The sequence below is a fragment of the Cebus imitator genome, unplaced genomic scaffold, assembly GCF_001604975.1.
Source record: "Cebus imitator isolate Cc_AM_T3 unplaced genomic scaffold, Cebus_imitator-1.0 Scaffold80, whole genome shotgun sequence".
NCBI classification, from domain to species: Eukaryota; Metazoa; Chordata; class Mammalia; order Primates; family Cebidae; genus Cebus; species Cebus imitator.
Window position 1 is genome coordinate 3,753,540 of NW_016107395.1, and position 21,038 is coordinate 3,774,577.

General features: G+C 35.5%; 1 protein-coding gene and 1 pseudogene across 1 annotated transcript in view; one reads left to right on the forward strand and one right to left on the reverse strand.

Moving 5' to 3' along the window:
- Positions 1-2,018: 2,018 nt before the first annotated feature.
- FGF10 (fibroblast growth factor 10) overlaps positions 2,019-21,038 on the reverse strand; it is an 82,251-nt gene continuing 63,231 nt past the window's right edge. The window contains exons 2-3 of the mRNA XM_017533186.2: positions 8,510-8,613; positions 2,019-3,544 (exon numbers count right to left, since the gene is read on the reverse strand). Of these exons, the coding sequence (XP_017388675.1) occupies positions 3,347-3,544; positions 8,510-8,613 (302 nt within the window). The 3' untranslated portion in view covers positions 2,019-3,346. The remainder of the gene's footprint in view (positions 3,545-8,509; positions 8,614-21,038) is intronic.
- On the forward strand, positions 11,942-12,715 carry LOC108307736 (annotated as a pseudogene).

Genomic DNA, 21,038 nt, shown 5'->3' on the forward strand with positions numbered 1-21,038 from the left:
AAAGTTTGAAAGCATTTGGTTGTTATTAGAGTAAGGATAGCTAACTCACACATGTGAAACATTAAAGAAACCTTACAAATGTTTGAGTAATTTTTTTTTCTGTTGTTGTTTGGGGCTGTGGGGCATTTAACCACATCCTGCCATGCACACAACAGTTGAGCTTCTCTCTTTATTACCAGGTAGAGTTTCTGACTAATAAAACAAACAAGGACAATATTTAAATTTTCTTTTCCAAACATTTTTATTGTTTTTATTTAAATGTAACATACTGTACACTGTGCAGCCTTTTGGGAGGTAGGAGGAGGGAGTGATTCTATATCTTTATGAGGAGTATTCTCAGAACGAAAACTCAAATGGACACATATTTGTGGCTAATATACCTTAACTGTGTGGGCTAGGGGCCATGCTCCTGCAGTGGCTGAGCTCTCAAAATCTCTCATTTTCTTTTTTAAACCTACAACATTCAGGGCTGAAACTTTTTTTTTTTTTCAGTAGTTGCAATAGGAACCAGAATTTTATTTCAATATCAAGCAAATATGACACTTTTAAATGCAAAATAATGTCATTACTCCTTACCAATATTTCTCATCTCTTTCTCCTTCCTTCCTTCCTTCCTTCTTTCCTTCCTTCCTTCCTTCCTTCTTTCCTTCCTTCCTTTTCTCTTTCCTACCTTTCTTGTCTTTTCCCTCTTTCCTTTCTTTCTGGCTCTTTTTCACCCAGGCTGGAGTGCAGTGGCAAGATAATAGCTCACTGCAGCCTCAAGCTCCTGGGCTCAAGAGATCCTTCTGCTTCAGCCTCCTGAGTAGTTGGGACCACAGGTACATGCCAGCACACATGACTACATTTGTTTTTTGTTTTGTTTTGTTTTAACAGAAGGATGCCTCACTAGGTTTCTCAGGTCAGTCTAGAACTCTTGGTCAAGGCATCTTCCCACCTCAGCCTCCCAAACTGCTGGGATTACAGGTGTGAGCCACCGTACCAGGCCAGTTTTTTGTCTTTCTGTAAGTGGGGGTGGGGATGGGGATTGGTGTGGGATAGACTAGGAAATGTTTTCTGTTTTTGGCCTCTGCAACCTTTAATGCATTTTGCAAGAAGCTGTTTCAGTGTCTTGAGTACTATGATGATGACTGTTTACACATAGTCTCTTTGGTAATCTAAATGGCTATGTAAAATAAGAATTCAGCCTGTGCCCTATTTGCTGTCACTGTGGTTATCCAATGTGTATTTATCTCACCAAACATTTAATTTTGGTTGTGGGTGGTCTATGTTCATGTGTCAGGTGCAATTATTGTTTTAAAATAAAGGAAAAAAAGATACCTAGTTTTGATAGGAATGCATTACATTATAGCTCACAGACTCAGTTACCAATTAAATATTAACATCCAGATTCCAACCACAAAAATTAAACATTTTTAGAATCTCATTTGTCAAAAAACAAGTTGGAAGCAAAGTATGATGAAATGCAATTTAAGCTATAAGCCAAAACACAGTGCCTCAAATATGTTTCTTCTGAAATACAATTTTTTTTGAAGAATAGGAGAAATAATGACCTTTTATGGGATTACTTTATGCAAAAAATTTCTTAATAAAGCAATTTTTAAAATAACAGATTACCTGGAAGGACTGGTTAAACATTGACACAAATAAGTTTTTAAGAGAATCACAGAACATCAGCCTTTCCAGAGGTTAAACTTTAGTAAAATGACACAGTTAGTGAGTCTTTTTTTGTACCAAAATACTGTGTCCAAACAATAAAAATAAACACTTTTCAAGACAAGATATATGAAGATAAAACTGCAGCATCAATATACTCTTATAGTTATTGCTTAAAAGTATTTAGAACAAATAATATTTTTCTACATTTTTAAAATCACTACAGACACTGCAAATAAGGCTTATGTATTTATTTAGTGGAATACAATGTGATGATGATTGGTAAACTCTTATGTACTGTTTTCTATACCTGCTCTAACAAAATGAATTTTGATATGATTACATTATAGAACCTTGTAAAGCTCTTTAAATTTATAGAAAACAAGTTTTATTTGGTTTTGTAAAGACTAGATCATACAGCTTGAACAGGTTTTTGTATATGGTTACACATATACCAGTATATATTTAATTTGCTCAGTTTAAGCCCCTGGGAGAGTTGCACTTCATACCAAATTCTTTGATAGTTTATTTGGGAAAGATGCATCATGCGGGACTTACAGAGATGTTTTACAAATGGGACAGCCTCTTTACCACCATGACATACAGCAAAAAATCATAAGTAATAATGAGGTTAGGCTACTTAAATGTATTTAGCAGTTAATTTTCCTTTTTTTAGTATATTCTTGGAGACAAATTGATGTATTGAAAGGGAAGAATTTGGCCTTCTGGTCTATTTCTTGAGACAGGAAGCCTCAGGAGTAATATATGCTTTCAAATGATAGCAGACATCTCTCACTCAAGCCATGGCACAGCATTGCCATATTTATTGTTGATGGTTATTACTGCAAAAGTGCAAATTAAGTCAACTGATAGCACACAGGCACTCATACTGCTTCCCTAATCTCAACTCCTATTTTTGAAGTGTTGGCCAAATTTTAAAAACACTTTGTCATGAACATGCATATGGTGTGCTGAAGAAAAGGAAAAGATAAATCAGAAGGCAGCTGCTGAGGATACTCTTTAAAACCCCAAAAGATATTTAACATCCTATTAAATAAATAACTTAGAAATAGAAAGAGATGAAGGCAGAATGCACAAGCATACCATACTATTTGTATTGTTAGAACAGTTTCACACTAACATGTTTATATTTTTAAATTCTATTTAATTCTTCCATGAGACCACATCCAAAACTCCTTTGGTTGTGCATGTGATTTGACCCAAGTGCTTTCCAGTAAATGCTTGCATGTATTACTGCTCATTGATTCATTAAGCTTGAATGATCAATGAAGTCTTTGATATGAGTTCTTATTCCATAAATAACTTTCCTGAAGATCATTCATTCGACAGATTGTTCTATGTCCTTTAAGTTCTATCTCAGAGGTTTAAAAACAAAAACTTAACTACAACAACAAGAACAACAAAAACCCGGCCACAGTGTTTTTCACTTGGGAATAACTTCTATCCCATTCGATCTGCCTATATCTTGGTTATAAGACATGACATAGAACTAATTAAAAGAACATCATATGTCAGCAGTGAGTACAAAAACCTTCAAAGGCTGGCTTTCTTTTAAGCAAGCAGACATCTGCAATGTGTCTTTGCCTTTTGAGCTACTGTCTTCATGAAGAATATCCACTATTCCTGGCAAAAGAGCCATTGGTTCTACTGCATCCACAAACGTTGCCTTCCTCTATGAGTGTACCACCATTGGAAGAAAGTGAGCAGAGGTGTTTTTCCTTCGTGTTTTCTGTCCTCTCCTTGGAGCTCCTTTTCCATTCAATGCCACATACATTTGCCTCCCATTATGCTGCCAGTTAAAGGATGCATAGGTATTGTATCCATTTTCCTCTATCCTCTCCTTCAGCTTACAGTCATTGTTAAATTCTTTCTGCAAAGAAAAAACAGACTCTTTTATTCCTATGGTGATTGTACTTGATTTCATTTGATACAAATCACCCAGAGAACTCCAGTCCAAGGGTTCTGTTTGTAGTTGCCATTTGTAACTAAGTTGTGCACTTAATATATAATGTCAACAATAGAAGAGTAAATCTCAGAACCACAAAACACATTCTGTTTGAAAGCACATGATACATTTTAATTAATTGATCACCATAGTCACTTTTTGAAAGCCCTTTTAAAAGCTGATGTGCTTTGAATATGACATGGTTTAAGTGACTAGAATGATTGTTAAGAAGTAGACATTCCACTAACAATATTTGTGATGAGTCAGTAATAAAGAATAGTGTTATAGTGCTTCTTTTATAGTAATAACCAGGGGCCCCATGTGAAAAGAATACAACTAAAGGAAAAATGTGGGCTTATCATATTTGCAAACTTTACCTGCAAATCTACAATAAATACACACACAGATTCATAAGAAAGCAGATCTTACAGTAAAACCGCCAGTTCTACATAACCAAAAAGGGGGGATATCTTTCTTTCTTCCAAATATCAAATTTCTTAATTTCAGTAAATTATTTGCAATGTTCTATAGCTTGGAATTTTGACAGATTTTGCTCTGAACTCTAGGAATGATTGAAAACTAGGACATGGAATTCCTCGTTTTGTGATCTACGTGAAAAAATTATGAGCATGGTGAATAGCAATGCCTATACTGTATAAGCCTAAGGACTTTGATCCTGGGAAGTTTCATTCTACAGCCATAGAGCTTTGGTTTTGTTCAGGTGGCCAGTTGGATTTAAGGAGATATGCCTGGATAAGTCTTCACTAACACTCACTCCACAAATCCAGGATGTTACTCTGGAGTTAATAACAAAGAGGATTTACCTCAATGATCTCAAGACTCTGGCTTTAGAAGTAACCCTCTTTTCTTATTCTCAAAGTAATGAAGAAGCTAAGGAATTGGAGTACTTGACCTCTGGTTCTACCTTCTTCATCCAAAGCAAGGGCTCCGGGGAGATAGTTCAATTGAGGCCTCTACTTGGCAGTTTTTCTCACCTTGAGACTTTCTGAAATTTCTACAAGATTCCAAATTCCTGAAAATGTATATGTTTATATACCCAGGTGTATAATTGATCAATCTGTAGGATTGATCATAATTTTGAACATTATCAGAACCATAAGAAGCAGGTATATTTTATGTTAATGTTACCAGCTTAAGTTACCTATCCTGCAATGTATTAAGCTTAAATGCTTCTCTTCTATAAAGTAAAATTTAAATATAACATCCAAATGATGACTTAACTGGCTCAAAATAAGAAGGAAAGGTACATTATTTGAGGTAAGGATTTTGATAAAACAAAAATAATTCTGCATTTAAAAGGACTATAAATCCTTAGTATGGATTTACTTTTATTCTGTTTATCTCAGTTTGTCTAAAACTATAGTTTTCAAAGCAGAGATGATTTTTAAAATATGCATAATTATATTCATTTCAGTAAATGGGTTAGAGTTTAGAGGCTAATGAAGGACTGAGATTATTTGAATTGATTTCGTATTTCAGATGAAACTATATATAGAAAAGTGGAAGTATATGCTTAATTAATTTTTGTCCCCAAAATTAATTTATAGAGTAATGTTTCTTAAAGTAAAATGCACAAGTGTCGGCCTTTTTATTTATGGTATTTTTAATACCTTGGACATAGTTCAAAGGTAGCAAAATCTCTAGAGGAGGGGCCTAGAAATATGTTATTTACAGGATCTAAACAAATCATAAACAGTAATGTATAAAAAGAAAAGTCAGGCCTAGAGCAAGGTCTCCAAAGCAGGGTTTGGGGAGTTTTTTAAAAGAAGTTTGGATTTTTTCCAGCTACCTGAAAATTTCTTTGGTCCTTAAATCATGCTCTATGAAGGTTTATTCCATTTAATTCAGTTTTATAATTCATTTACAGAATCCTATCAGTCAGAAGAAAACTCAGAATACCATAGATACATTGCTCAGATAATGAATAATGAAAATATAAGAAAGGTATACAGTTTCCAAAAAGGAATAGAGGAAAATAATTCAAGAGAATAGATATAAAAGCGGTTTAATCAGTCAATCTGCATGTTTGCCCAAATCAGTTTTTAGGAGGGCTTATGGAATAGATGGATACTATATGAAAAAAAAATGAAGGTAGGAATTGTAAGAGTTGTCACCTAATATACAGAATTATATTAGATACGTACTCATAAATTTTGATGTTAGTCCTATTGCACTCTGAGCAGAACATTGAACTTTAGTAAATTTTTTGTTTAATTTGAACAAGTCATAATTTTTCATTATTCCTAGTAGAAATGTAAAGTCACACACAAAAGAAGAACGTTGTGGTTAGGGAATGAGTTTCTTTCTGAGACAGGCTGGAAGTAGAAGCATGTTCTGTAATTGGCTGAGCTACTAGGAGTGGTTAGGTTTATGCAGTGTAACTGTGCATAAATGCACTTATAACACGGTTCTAAGTGCTGAACAAATAGTGAGAGACAAGACTGACCTCACCCTCTCCAAGGTCACAAACTGTTGAGAAAAGACAGTGAACAACAAACACATTAATGAGAGAAATCTTACATAAGTGCCACTGCAGATAATTAAAATAGGGTGATGTGATAGAAAGCAACTGGACTCTACTTTAGATAAAGAATTTGAATGAAATAATTCAGAGAGCTTGAAGCTCAAGATAAAGCATAAGCACAGTCCATGTTGGGGCAGAAGAAAAAAGAACAGAAATGTAAGGAAAAGTATTAAATATTTTTATGTCAGAGTTTATTTGAAAGTTATCTATTTCTCCTGGATGTCATGTTTTTAAATAAGTATATTTTATCAATTAAAATTATTTAAAATCTTTTATATCAATTAATATTTTCTTTCTTCATCTAAATTCATGTTAGTTGGCTTTAAGATGTTGGATCTAGACTAAGTATGTGTGTGGATATCTCTTCAAAGATTATGTACCTGGTTCTCTTCCCCAGTAATTCTGATATAACAGATCAAGGAAGAACCTGGCCATGTTTAATGAAAACATTAAACATGCCTCAAAAGTGATTATGATGTGAACCCCTAAATGGAACCACTTTTTATAATTGTCTGTTATTTCTCTGGGCTCATTAGGGAAGCAATGGTAATGGAAAAATTTTAGTAAAATTTCTCTGACACCCATGCAAAAAAGTATTTATGCTAGTCCCAGGGATCAACTCAAAGCATGCCTGACTCCCCAGTTAAAAATGGACCTGATATTAGTAAAATGCAAGGCTATTCTATGTCCAGACCAGTGGTTCTCAAAGTGTGGCTACTACACCAGCAGCATCAGGAACACCTAGGACCATGTCAGAAGCTGAAATTCTTGAACCCTACCACAGATTTACTGAATCAGAAAATATGGCTGTGGGTCCCATTATTCTGTCTTTTAATAAGCCCTCCCACTGATTCTGATCATACTCAAGTTTGAGAGCTGCTAGGTCTAAATGGTCACTACCATCAGCCTTATGCTAATTAACATAGTATGTTTATTTACAAATTTAAAGTGAAATTACTTTTTGATTACATAAAAATGTAAAAATGACAGGATCTGTTTAGAAATGATATAAAATTATTTAAGAGATTTGTGTCACAGGTTTATTTCTGGCCAGATATGTTATTGCATGTCCTCCAAAAAATGCAATTGAAATTTTTCCAAGTTTATAGCTGCCTTCAGTATACTCCCCTGGAGTAGAATCCAGAGGAAAAAAATGAAATTCAGTTAGCATTCCCTTGATCTACCTCTGGGAGGGACACAATGAGAAATATCCATGCACAAACTAGTATACTCCTGTCATCATTCAAATGACAGCTAAGAGATTGAAACTTTGTTCCCAGCTTTATCATAAGGCTACTTTACTATACCTGATCTTTTCTTACATGTAACAACCAATCATGCTATAATTATTTCATATTTGTTAACATTTTCCCCTAAATATAAATTATTTGAAGTCAGGGCCCATTTCTATACTTCTTTCTTGTGCATCTTTGATATGCCAAACAGTATCTGTAGATTTTATATAGTAGATTTTAATATGATTGACTGTTGTGTTTTTTTCTAAGGACCTGAACAAGATAAATTGTCTCACTGTTTGTAATTTAATTATTATTACAATTGAAATTATAAAACAACTATTTGTTATTTTAAGTGAAATCTTAAATTTCTAAGAAATTGGTTTAAATGAGTTTGATCCAAGATTGCAGAAGTGGTATTCCAAATACTTAACACTTGGTATGGGATACAGGTGTGGATGTGTCCAAAGCACTGCAGGGATACCTGCTCCACAAGGACCCTATTGCAAGGAATATTTCCACATACATTTTATATGTATATATATATATAATGTGTGTGTGTGTGTGTGTGTGTGTGTGTGAGATTTTGAGGCATAATTTGAATTAATGGTTATTGTCTAGCTAAATAAAATTCTAGAGTTGATTGAACAACATGCAAAATAGTGTACATTTCTCCATTTCAAATTTTAACAAAATGCAAAACATCTGAGCCCTTGTTTTATCCTCAGCCATAACACACACATAATACATGGGTTTCTACTCAGTTCAAGATCTTTGTTTTTATTATTTTTTTCTCCAAGTTGTCTGCAATTCCTGTGCCAATCTGACCAGATGCTTCCGTGAGAGCTTGAGTTGGTTAGCAGTTTAGAACATTCACATACAAATGCCAGCAGCAGCCTGTGTGGTAGACTAATGGGTGAACAACAGAGGAGATTACAGAATTGGAAGAGATGCTTTGCCAACCCTTGAAACAGTGGTGACGGAACCACTGTGGCTCTGTTTTACTAGCAATAGAAGGATAACAAAGCTATTCAATGGCTGGGGGAAACATTCCAAAACTGTGGTAATGATGTTCTGCAGTGGATTTGAAAACAAAAGCAGAATACTTACTGAGCCATAGAGTTTCCCCTTCTTGTTCATGGCTAAGTAATAGTTGCTGTTAATGGCTTTCACAGCAACAACTCCGATTTCTACTGATGTTATCTCCAGGATGCCTAAAACATACAATTTTAAAAGGGTAAATATAAAGAATCCTAAATACATTTGGAAAAAAAAATGTAAAATCAAAAGAAACTATCGAGGTTTTGTTTTGTTTTGTTTTTGTTTTTGTTTTTGTTTTTGGTGGTTCTAAAATCAAAAGGCTTAAAATATTGGGAAATAAACAAGTGAACCTTTTTTCAATGTGTCTTAAAACCCAGCAAAAGTATTTCCAGCAAATATATGGAAAAAAGTAATAAGGCCTTAAAAGAATTCCCTTTCATTTTACTCTGAGCATACATAGAAAAATATTGTTTTAATTAAAATGCTTCCTTTGCTAACTCTGCATTTTCAACCCTATAAATATTGAAAGAACTCTACTCATCTTAGCCTAGATTTCAAAATAACTTATCAGAGCCCATATCTGTACTATGGTATTAAATTAAATCTATAGCACATGTCAATAATATGCCCGATTACCTCAATCTGTAAAAACAGTGGTAAGCTGTTTCTTCTTTGTAATACATAGATAAACTAAATCTCTTGGCTGCATTTAACTGATAAATTCATTTTTGGCAAATGTGTTGACATTCTGAGATACAGAGAGACTAATCCCAATATCTACACTGTCTCTGAAATAGTGGAATCGCTGCTCTGTGTTAGAGGAAAATCCACCAACTTGGATTTTTAAAGATTTTTTTTCCTAGGAAAAATGAAATTCAAGGGAAGTAGTAAGAGATAAACAAGAGTTCCTTTTCCCCTTATACACAAGTTTTGATTGCTGCATCTAAAGATAATTTTCTTGGAAAAGTTTGTAGATCACTATAGGGAAGGCAGTTTATAGTCTGCTCAAAGTGCTTACTCGTTTTAGTTTAAGAAGACCTAAGGAACTAAAACTACTTATTTCGTAACTCTCAGCAAGGTTTGTTCAAGGTAGAGAAGTAGCATTGTGATTAACATGTGGCCTCTGGAGCCAAAATGTCCAGGTTTAACTCCTGGCTCTACATTTACTAGTGAATTACCACAGGAGAAGTCACTGAACTCTCCCATGACTCAATTTTATTTGTAAAATGGGCAACATAATAGTACCTCCCTCCTAATTTTGTTGTGAATATTAAATGATATAATACCTTTCAAATTATTAGAATTTGACTGGAGCTTAGTATCTTCTTAATTATCGTTAGGGGGGAGTTTTCTCCAACAGTTCTAGATTTTGGAAATTCTTCAGTGGGCTATGTAAATCCTGAACAATACATACAAATTCACAGTGGCTCAGTACATAAAATATGAAAGTTGAGCATGTTATCATTTGTCATGTATCATGAGAAACACCATCCTAAATGTAGTCTACAGATTATGTGTTTACACTCTGCCCATAGACATAGAGTAGCTTAGCTTATTCTCAAGAGATGCATACCTTTGCTCCTATTCTTCACAGGTTAGCCTTGTGGAGGCTAATAGAAGTGCTTGAGTTTCCGTATTGCAAAGTTGACATGACCAGAGACTGCCAAGACTAAATGTCAGAGAGCCTTCTGTCCATGTATCTGTAGGAAGTCTTTGGCCTAACACAGCACTCCTTTTCATCAAAAGAGATATATCTCACTCTATTTGCAAGCCAAAACCAAGGAAAAATTGTGAAGGATGAAGGAGATGTATTTGTTTTTTAACATCCATTTCCCTTATGCTGGTAGTTGCCGTAAGGTGTGTACACCCACCCACCCACCCACACACACACACACACACACTTATTTGCATATTCTGAGAAGTATTTTCTTAATTCCCACAATAGCACTCTAAGGAGGTATTGTTAGTCTCAATTACAAATTTAAAAAAATGGAAGATACTTAGGTTATTTAACTCATACACACACACACAGGTGGTAAGTTGATAAAGGTTGGTGATAATGGACGTTAACACTTAAGCCTCTGACTTTTAGATGCTGTTGCTCTCATCTCTGACTGCTTTGCCTCTCCATCACATCTTCCCCCTTTCCCATTCCTACAAGAGAATCCTGTTGCAAACCATCTGACAAAATGACTCATCAGGATAATTTTCTTTAATGATTTAATGTGCAGTTCCTCCCAAGGATGATGGCATGCCACAGAGGATAATGTCTGAATTTTAGAGAACAAAATCTAATATACTTTATTTATGTCACAAGCAGAAGATACAAAGCAGAGCAGGAGGTAGAATTCGGGGGCAAAGGATTAGGCAGCTGCTTACTTTGGCCAAAAGACAAGTAAGTACTGTTAGTAAACTGCAAAATATTCCCTAATGTGTACTTTTAAAACTGAAAATTAATAGAGCAAAGAGGAATGAAGGATGATTTTAGGCCAAAAATAAACCAGTAATTTTGAAGGTGCATGTAACATCATGGAATTAAACTATAGTAACAGACTAAGCTATAGTAATAGTATAATATCTATTCCTGAATTTTTGATCAATCATTTCTAGGAATGCACTGCATGTGGTATTATAGATTACATTTAGCTTAGATACCCCTTGGTTTCTTTCTGCTTTATCTGAAATGGGAACTCAATATTCAAAGATTAAATCAACCATTTTTTCCCACTCTGCAACTAGTTTAGGCAAGCTTAAAAAGTTTTAGTTATGGCCGGGCGCGGTGGCTCAAGCCTGTAATCCCAGCACTTTGGGAGGTCGAGGTGGGTGGATCATGAGGTCAAGAGATTGAGACCATCCTGGTCAACACGGTGAAACCCCGTCTCTACTAAAAATACAAAAAAAAAATTAGCTGGGCATGGTGGCGCGTGCCTGTAATCCCAGCTACTCAGGAGGCTGAGGCAGGAGAATTGCCTGAACCCAGGAGGCGGAGGTTGTGGTGAACCGAGATTGCGCCATTGCACTCTAGCCTGGGTAACAAGAGCGAAACTCCGTCCCCAAAACAAAAAAAAAAAAAAAAAAGTTTTAGTTATTATTTTTACATTATTTAGTTATTGTTTTAAAATAGAAAGAGGGAAAACATAGGTGATTTAAGGTCCTTTTGAATTTTGAAAATAATTTTTTGGACGCAGCATATGGTCAAGTAAGTTATAATTTGATCATCTTGTGGGTAATGGACAATGACTACACCTATTATAAACATCTGTGAATGTGATAGGAGAGTTCTGCCGGACTGAAGCCTAGAGGGCTTTTTTACATTTCATAAGGAATCACTCCAGTTTTTCTGTTCGTTAGTGAGGATGATCAAGTTTGATTATCAAACTATTTTTGGGAAGAAGCTCCAGAATTTTGTTTGGGGATTATTGAATCAGTAGCTTATAGTTCTATATGTGTATATTTTGAAGGAAAATTTAATGCCAATTCAAAGACCCTCCTGGCAGCTGCTTCAAGATGAAGCTGCACATCTCTTTCCCAGCCACTGGCTGCCAGAAATTTATTGAAGTGGACGATGAACGCAAACTTCGTACTTTTTATGAGAAGTGTACGGTCACAGAAGTTGCTGCTGATGCTCTGGGTGAAGAATGGAAGGGTTATGTGGTCCAAATTAGTGGTGGGAATGACAAACAAGGTTTCCCCATGAAGCTTGACCCATGGCCGTGTCCGCCTGCTACTGAGTAAGGGACATTACTGTTACAGATCAAGGAGAACTGGAGAAAGAAAGAGAAAATCAGTTCATGGTTGCATTGTGGATGCCAATCTGAGCATTCTCAACTTGGTTATTACAAAAAAAGGAGAGAATGATATTCGAGGACTGACTGAAACCATGGTGCCTCATTGCCTGGGGCACAAAAGAGCTAGCAGAATCTGCAAACTTTTTAAAGAAGATGATGTCTGCCAGTATGTTGTAAGAAAGCCCTTAAACAAAGAAGGTAAGAAACCTGGAACCAAAGCACCCAAGATTCAGCATCTTGTTACTCCACGTGCCCCTGCAGCACAAATGGTGGCGTATTTGCTCTGAAGAAGCAGCGTACTAAGAAAAATAAGGAAGAGGCTGCAGAATATGCTAAACTTTCGGCCAAGAGAATGAAGGTGGCTAAAGAGAAGCGCCAGGAGCAAATTGCGAAGAGATGCAGACTTTCTTCTCTGCAAGCTTCTACTTATAGTCTGAATCCAGTCAGAAATAAGATTTTTTGAGTAACAAATAAATAAGATCAGACTCAAAGAAAGAGCCTCCTGGAAGAAAGTGAGTGAAGGGCATACTGGGTCTCCCTGTGTTTCTTAAAAGTTTATGACTCCACTATTATCTCAGTATTAAAAGTTACTTTTAAAAAGGTGGTTTTTTTTTTTTTAACTCAAACACCTGAAAATTATATTATTAATGAAAGGACACATGAATTATATTTCCCATTGGTGTAAATCAGATATTTTGTATATTTATAGGCATATTCTTGTTGTGAAATTCTATTATTTATATTAAGTTGTAACTCTATTAATTTTTATGTATCTTAAAAAATGAATAGCCCAAATAGTACTGTAAATCTATTTATGGGTCTTTGGACAAAATAGTTCAATCACTTTGGAAGACCTAGCAGGAAAAGGGTACTCTGTTAGAAAAATGAAAATATAAAGTCAAATACATAATGGCATTTCTCTTGAAGGTCTATGTACTATTGGGAATAAAAGACAAATACGCAGAGAATTACAATGAAACATGTTTCATGACAGTAAGTGATGACTTAAGATGATGACAAGGGGACTATGGTGCAAAGATAAAGGCAGGTCATACTGACTGGGGCTCCACAATCAACTTACTGCTGAAGTTGAGACCTGAACTGAGTCATGAAAGTTGAGTAAGAAGTGTCCAGGGGAAGGATGGGAAGGCAAGAGCAAAATCATTAAAGTGAAACATAATATTTTCAATATCCTAAGGTATTTGATTTACCAACTGGAGTACAAGGAACAAGGCAGGAAGTTAGGAAATGCACAGTTGGGAGATAATGAGACTCAGTTTAGTAAACGTGCAGATTATAAGAATTTTGACAACTGGGAAAGATTTTGTCTACAAATGTGAAAATTCTTTAAATAATACACTAAAAAAGTAATATTTAGCGAATTTCTTCAAGTAGCAATCTTTAAAGCTTATTTTAGATTATATTTAAAATCTTACAAAATAAAGTTTGGTGGTCTATATTACAAAAGTGATTATGATAAAAATCAGTTCATGTTACTTTGCAGATGTTCCCTAATGACGCATCATCACCTTAGTAATGGAGAAAATTTTGCGACCTGATAATCTCTGAGTGGAATAACTTTGAAGTCACAATTTTCGTGTAAATGCATTTTTTCTTTTAATACCCACGTATGTAATTGTTTGGGCTGGTTATGTTTTGATGAGTGACTAGTTAATCTGAGAAGGTGGCCATTCACAAGCATCTTTCCCAGCTGCTGCTTCTCATTCTTCTCTTGAAGAGGAGCATTTAACCTACTGCCCCCCTAGCCATATTGGACAAAGGCTACTTCTGTTTTGGTGCTATTAGAATCAACAAGCTATTGTCTGGATGATAACTTTCTCATTAAATATTTTTTCATAAACACAAAAGGAGAAAGTAAATGGCAAATAAAACTTTTATTTAATAGAATGGATATAGACAAGGAAAACTAGATGTGAAAAATTATGCAAAATCCTCCTATCCATTCCTAAATAAATGGAACCAAATATATAATGGAATCCTATAGACTGAGTAAATTAATTTGGCTAATGTGTATTAAGCACTAATATGCAAGGTAGGTATTAGCTCTCATACTGAAGGTTACAAAGGCAAATAAGATATGGTCTTTGCCTCAAGGAGTTTTAAAGCTCTGTAAGATAGGGACACAAATCAGTAAGACAATACAAAAAAAATGACAATGAAAATATATTAAGTGTGGTATGAGATAAAATATGTTATACATGACTTTAAATAGGGAAGTCATCCTGAAGAAGACAGGTGGTGTTTGAGGTGACCTTTCAAGAGTAGGGTTTTAATACGGGGGATTTAGAAAGTTGAGAGGGAACATTCCAGGGAGAGAAAGTGCATGCATAAAGACAGGCATGGAGAGAGAAAGAGCTCAAGTGCTTGAGCCACATTTCTCCCCACCTCCCCCAATGGCACTTTGCACTTTGAGGTGGCTGCTAGCTAAAACTTAGGGTTCTGCTTCATTGAGTGGTAGTGGTGCTTTTCTGGGTGAGGAATGTACTTTCTGGAAACAATTACTGTGAAACGTGGAAAGTCTCATTAATTCGGGATCAGTCACATCTACTATTTTTCTCTAAACATTTTAACTCAGAATTGATTATAATGCTATATAGTTTTATAGCTTTAGTCAATGTGCTGAAGCATGTCATGGTTAGCACAATGTAAGACGCAAATACTAACCTCTCTAAATGAAATCTCTTTCTCTCAAGAATTCTTGTCAAGATCCTAAGCTGATCTATTACATCCTAGCATAGAAGGACCTAGGAAGCTCATTGGGGTTGTTATATTTTCACTAATTCCTTTGGGATTATATGGCCATATCATCGTGTGAGTCCAAATGGCTCTAAATGTGGTTTTATCTCTCTTTAAAAATGAAACAAAGTTAAATTAAGTGAGGCCTCAAAGCATGGGAACTGTAATCTGATGGACCAATACTGGAACTGGGCCACACAGCAGGAGGCAAGCCATAGGTGAGCGAGAGTGAGGTTTCATCTGTATTTAGCCACTCTCCATCACTAGCATTACTGCCTGAGCACTGCCTCCTATGAGATCAGCAGTAACATTAGATTCTCATAGGAGTGTGAACCCTATTGTGAACCATGCAAGCAAGGGATCTGCATTGTACGCTCCTTTTGAGAATCTAATACCTGATGATATGAGGTGGAACAGTTTCATCCACAAATAATCCCCCCCATCCCCATTCGTGGAAAAAAATGTCTTCTACAAAACCAGTTTCTGCTACCAAAAAGATTGGGAATCACTGGCCAATAGCTCATAGGGTTGCAAGGAGTCTCAGAGAGTGGGTGCTAAATATATTTACTGCCTGCTCAATTAGAATAGTGTCAAATTAACCAATCTTCTATACCAATGGTTCTGAATTATGAACCTTCATTAGAATCATTTGAAAGACTTGCTTAAAGACAGATAGCTGGGATTTTTGACTTAGTAATTCTAGATTGGAGTTAGAAAATTCAAATTTCTAGCATATTTCCAAACAACGCTGATTCTGCTTGTCCAAGGACCACACACTGTTCTATATGCTATGATTCAGAGACGGACTGGAACTTTGATGCAAAAAAGTATTGACAGAATATGTGCGTAGAAGCAGAACCACAAACAGGAATAGACACAAGTAATAGCAGCAGCTTAACAACAATAAAAATTTTAAACAATGTGGAAAATGAGTAATCTTATTTTTGAACAGGTATGGGATTTTTAACATCTACGTAACTATGATATTGTGAATTTGGAATCTGTGTAAAGATATGTTGTCTTGTTGTTGATAGTCGGGTTTTTAAAGACTTAACAAAAGATGATCAGAATCTTTATTTTCTTCTCCTTTTTAAAGTGTGGAAATGTTGGTGGAAACTTAAGTGCCTTCAACTAAGAATTTTATAGGTTTTTTTCAAAGGGCTGTGTTAACATCAAGAATTAAAGGACTATATGGCCCCCTTAAAGATATGCACATGGTCAAAAAATTGTCTCAAAGCAACAGGGCTTCACTTTATCCCTCACCCTACATACAGAGTTGAAGATATATATTAATACTTGTTCTAGAATGATCTCATTGTCATTAAATCATTGGGCTAATCAGTAATCTAGGTCTAGTCCACCTTGTACTATTATAACCTCTGACTCCCTTTTCAGTGTAATGTATTTGAATTAGTTTCTCTATCTGTCACAATTCTGTCAATACACTTGACATGCATTTTAGAATTACAAATAGAAATGAGATCTGAATTAGCAGAAAATCCTTTCCATCTCTAGGTAAGATATTATATCTTTCCCAGCATGCTAAACACCAAAATGACCTTTTACCTTCTCTCCCGATAATTCAAATCATAGGATAAATATAGTGCTTAGCTTAGCCTTATTGATGAGCACAGTGGCAAATCCTAAAACACTTGTCAATTTAAGGCTATATTTAATTAACCTGTATTGTCATTTAAACATTGTCATTGACCTAACATTAAAAGTATCAGAAACTTTCAATGCAATATAGGGACAATATTCTCAAGTGGCAAATTAATTGTTAAAGTGAATGAAAGATCAATTTCTTACTGCATTTTTATTACAAATGAAATGTGACTCCAGATCATGCACACTGATCATAAGTAAACAAATATTTGCAGATAGTCATCTAATACATTTCTTCACAACACTCTGCTAGATCAATAGATTTGATAAACTTGACATTTTCCTTCTAATTTTTTCCTCACTGGCAGAGATTTTTAAAATGTATTCAATATTATGGAAATACTTCAGGAAATAATAACATCAATATTGTAATAATGTCATGTTTTCAAACATTAGCTTCTCTGTTCTTAGGATATATTCACAGTGAGACATAAATGACATGTGCCTAGGACAGAAATGGATTTGTAATTCTGGAGAATTGTCCATAATATGTGCTGATATAAATTTAACTCACAAAGTGAGAAATTATTCTATAGCTAGATTTGGGTGAAATAAAGATCTAGAAAAGCTTGTGTTCCTCTAGAGATAGAAACTCTACCCTTATTCCAAACTACCAGCAAACAAACAAAAAAACATCTACTACTGGAAACACTTATATGTCTGAGTCATTTGCTGTGACCCAAGATAACTGACATTTGATCCCATTTTGCAGTGGGATAAATTGCAGGAAATGGTACAAAACAGAAGAATTAAGAAGGAAGGCTGAAGATTGCCTTAGAAAAGCCCAGCACAATTCATCTGAATGAGAAATGTTAACAAAGCCATGAGCAAGGCCAAGAGTAATTACTGAAAATATTTCTTCCCAATAGGTAAACATTTCTGTATCAGAAAATATATTTCTACATAAAGTTTTATGTAGCAATTTTTTGGTTTTGCCTTCCCCTCATTTCCTTTAGTACATAAATCAACCCTTCCACAATTCTGAAAAGTTAAAACATTCTGGCTTTTTGCCCAGGCATGATGGCCACATCCACTTTTGTCCCTATTCTTATCTCCTGCATTTCACATTTTAGGGAAAATCCCAAGGGAATCTTTGTGTAGCTTGTGTCTTCTCACTGATCATTGGAAGGACAGAAAGTCTGCCATTCTGTATAGAAAGAGTTTCATATACTGACAGTGCAAAAATAAGGGAGAATCACTGCATGTTATCATTTCTGGAAATATCTATACAGAATGCAAAATAATTTTATAAACAGTTTATGCATCAGTAGAAGCCAACCGCCTGCCTAGATTAAATGTATTATGATACAGAAGCTTTGGCAAGCATCTCAACTGTCATACCTTTCCCCAAAATACTAAGTAGTTATACATATTTTGAGATATCCCCATGTTCAATTAAAACCTCTGATCAATCTAATTTAAAGCATGAATTTCAGAGCCTCAAAAGGAGCTAAAAATTACTACATTTAAAAAAATAGTTATTATTTTAGTGACAAAAGTTCAGATCATTTAAGGCTATGTCTTAGCAAATTGTAGAGTCAGAGAAGAGTTTGAAGAAATCTAGAGATTGTCTGTTTCATATTCAATTCTCTTTCATAATAGATTACATTGGGAAATTCAGAGAGATTGAGGGACTTATCTGTAAAGGTTACTTAGAGCATTAAGTAAATACTTAGTCTGCCACACCATGAGCCTCCTGCTAACATTTACAAACAATTGGCAGCCAGGCAGGTATCTTATATCTTGTTCATTACACAAAAACAATTCATTCGATTTGGGCTTGACCACTGCATTTTATTTGTAGAGAAAAAATATTAAGCCAACATAGAAGAATTACTGCATGGCATATTTCAATACATGATCAACCTATTAATATAGACATTTGCCCTAAAGACATTGCTATAAACTGTCTACCACATTTACTCAAGATTTTATGAATTTCTTTAATATAGCTAATTATAATATAGAGTATTTTTTTCTCCTCAATTTAAGGAAAAGAATAAAATGTGTCAGTAGAGCATATCTTGATACTGGGTTTCCTGTAAGAAAAAGTCTTACTTGATGCATTAAAGTGTTCACAAATTGGCTAATAACGAATAGCCCTAAGTAGTTTAAAATAATATGGAACAAGTTTGAGGGGTTCAAGCTGTAGGCTCACTTTGAACATGTGTATTGTAAATTTGACAAGCTTCCAACATGGTATGGAATAGTATATAATTGGCCTCTTTACTCTTTCAAAAATTGTTTCCATAATTACTTAGCTAGTGGGTAATCATAATACTTATAAGAAATATATATTCCACTGTGTGATATGTGAATTTTGATTTGATTGTACAGAAAGACAATTTATTTATGTATACTTGACAAATGACAACATTGATTTATTTGCCATATATAACTATATATTTTTGTAACTCAGGGGTCCCCAACCACTGGGCCATGGACTGATAGTGGTGCATGGCCTGTTTGAAACCGGGATGCACAGCAGGAAGTGGCCCATGGTAAGTGAGCAAAGCTCATCTGTATTTACAGCCACTCCCCAGCTATTCCCCATCACTCCTTACTGCCTGAGCTCTGCCTCCTGTCAGATCAGCAGCAGCATTAAATTCTCATAGGAGGAGCTCGAACCCTATTGTGAACTGCGTAATTGAGGGATCTGGGTTGCATGCCTCTATGAGAATCTAATACCTGATGATCTGAGTTGAAGCGGAGGTGGTGATGCTAGTGCTGAGGAGCAGTTGGAAGTATAGATAAACTGTAGCAGAGATATTTGACTGCACAAAGACAAATATCAGTTGCTTGCAGACTCATATAAAAACCTTATCAGTGAGTGGCAAGCAGGCTTTATAGTGGCAAGTGAGTTGCTGTATTCAATTGTACAGCTGCATCTGGTGGCAGACTTTAAGTCAGAATCTAGCACTTAATTTAGTCCATACATGGCCCATCCATTATTGTATTTACCATTTCCATCCATGCTTCTTTCCTGCCCTATGGACTTGTCTCAGTCACAGTTTTGGTAAACCCACAAACTAACCCGGCCAAAATGAGTAAAAAACAAACATCATTGGAGAGATTCTTTGAAGGAGGGAAAGACTCAGTGATAAAACAGCAAAAGACTCTAAGACTGCCTATAAATATAAAGCTTCATTTAAAAGAAAATAACAAGAGTTCTACTTAAATTATGGGTTCATTGCAACAGGTGATTCACATTCTGCAAGCCCACTTTATATAATACGTGGAGACCGGCTATCCAACAAAGCCATAAAACCTTCAAAGCTGCTTCACCACATGGAGATTAAGCACCCTGCATAAAAAGACAAGTCTTTGGAGTTTTTCTTTTCAGTTTTTCTTTTAAAGTTAGGATCTCATCTGTTACCCAGGCTGGCGTGCAGTGGCGCAATCTCGGCTCACTGCAACCTCAGTATCCTCCTAGGTTCAAGCGATTCTCCTGCCTCAGCCTCCCAAGTAGCTGGGATTACATGTGCATGCCACTGCACCCGGCTACCTTTTTATATTTTTATTAGAGACGGGGTTTCACTGGGTTAGCCAGGATGGTTTCAATCTCCGGACCTCATGATCTGCTGCCTTGGCCTCCCAAAGTGCTGGGATTACAGGCATGAGCCACTGCAGCCAGCCCAGAGATTTCTTTTAGAAAAACAATCACCACTAGCAGCACATTTCAGTGACACAGAATGGGTCCCAAAACTTGCCTACTTGGGTGACATATTGAGTCAGTGAACTCAATCTTTCACTTCAGGGGAGAATGAGAATGGTGTTCAGGTCAGCAGATAAAGTATCTGCATTCAAAGCCACACTAAAATTATGGGGGAGATGAGTGAACACTGGGATTTGTGACATTTTAAACACCAGGGATTTAGAAAGAGACTGAGCCCATGCCTTCTTTCTCCCAGCTGGTGCATGATCACCTATCTCAGCTTTCAAAAGAGTTTGAGCATTATTTCCCAACCACAAAAGACCCCCAAACTGGGAAGGAATGGATCCATGACCCATTTATAAATAAGCCAGGTGAACAGACTTTGTCCATGCTAGAAGAGGATCAACTGCTTGAGATCACAAATGATGGTGTTAAAAATAGTGTTTCAAGAAAGTAATAAAACAAATATTAGAACTCAGAATAAAAATCTGACACTCTCGTACAGACAACATGGGAAAAGAAACATTGGGCTAGAGATGGTCTAAGAACAGATACTGTTACCTTATTACTCATTCTTTAGTGAGATGCAACTAAGGATTGATATTAGAATCCAACATATACCTATTACTGTTTCTTGTAACTATATATGGGAAATGGATTGTTAGGTAAGATTTTATTTCTAAAGCTCATTAAATACTAGTGTTAAGTCTTGAGTTAACAAACTATGTATAAA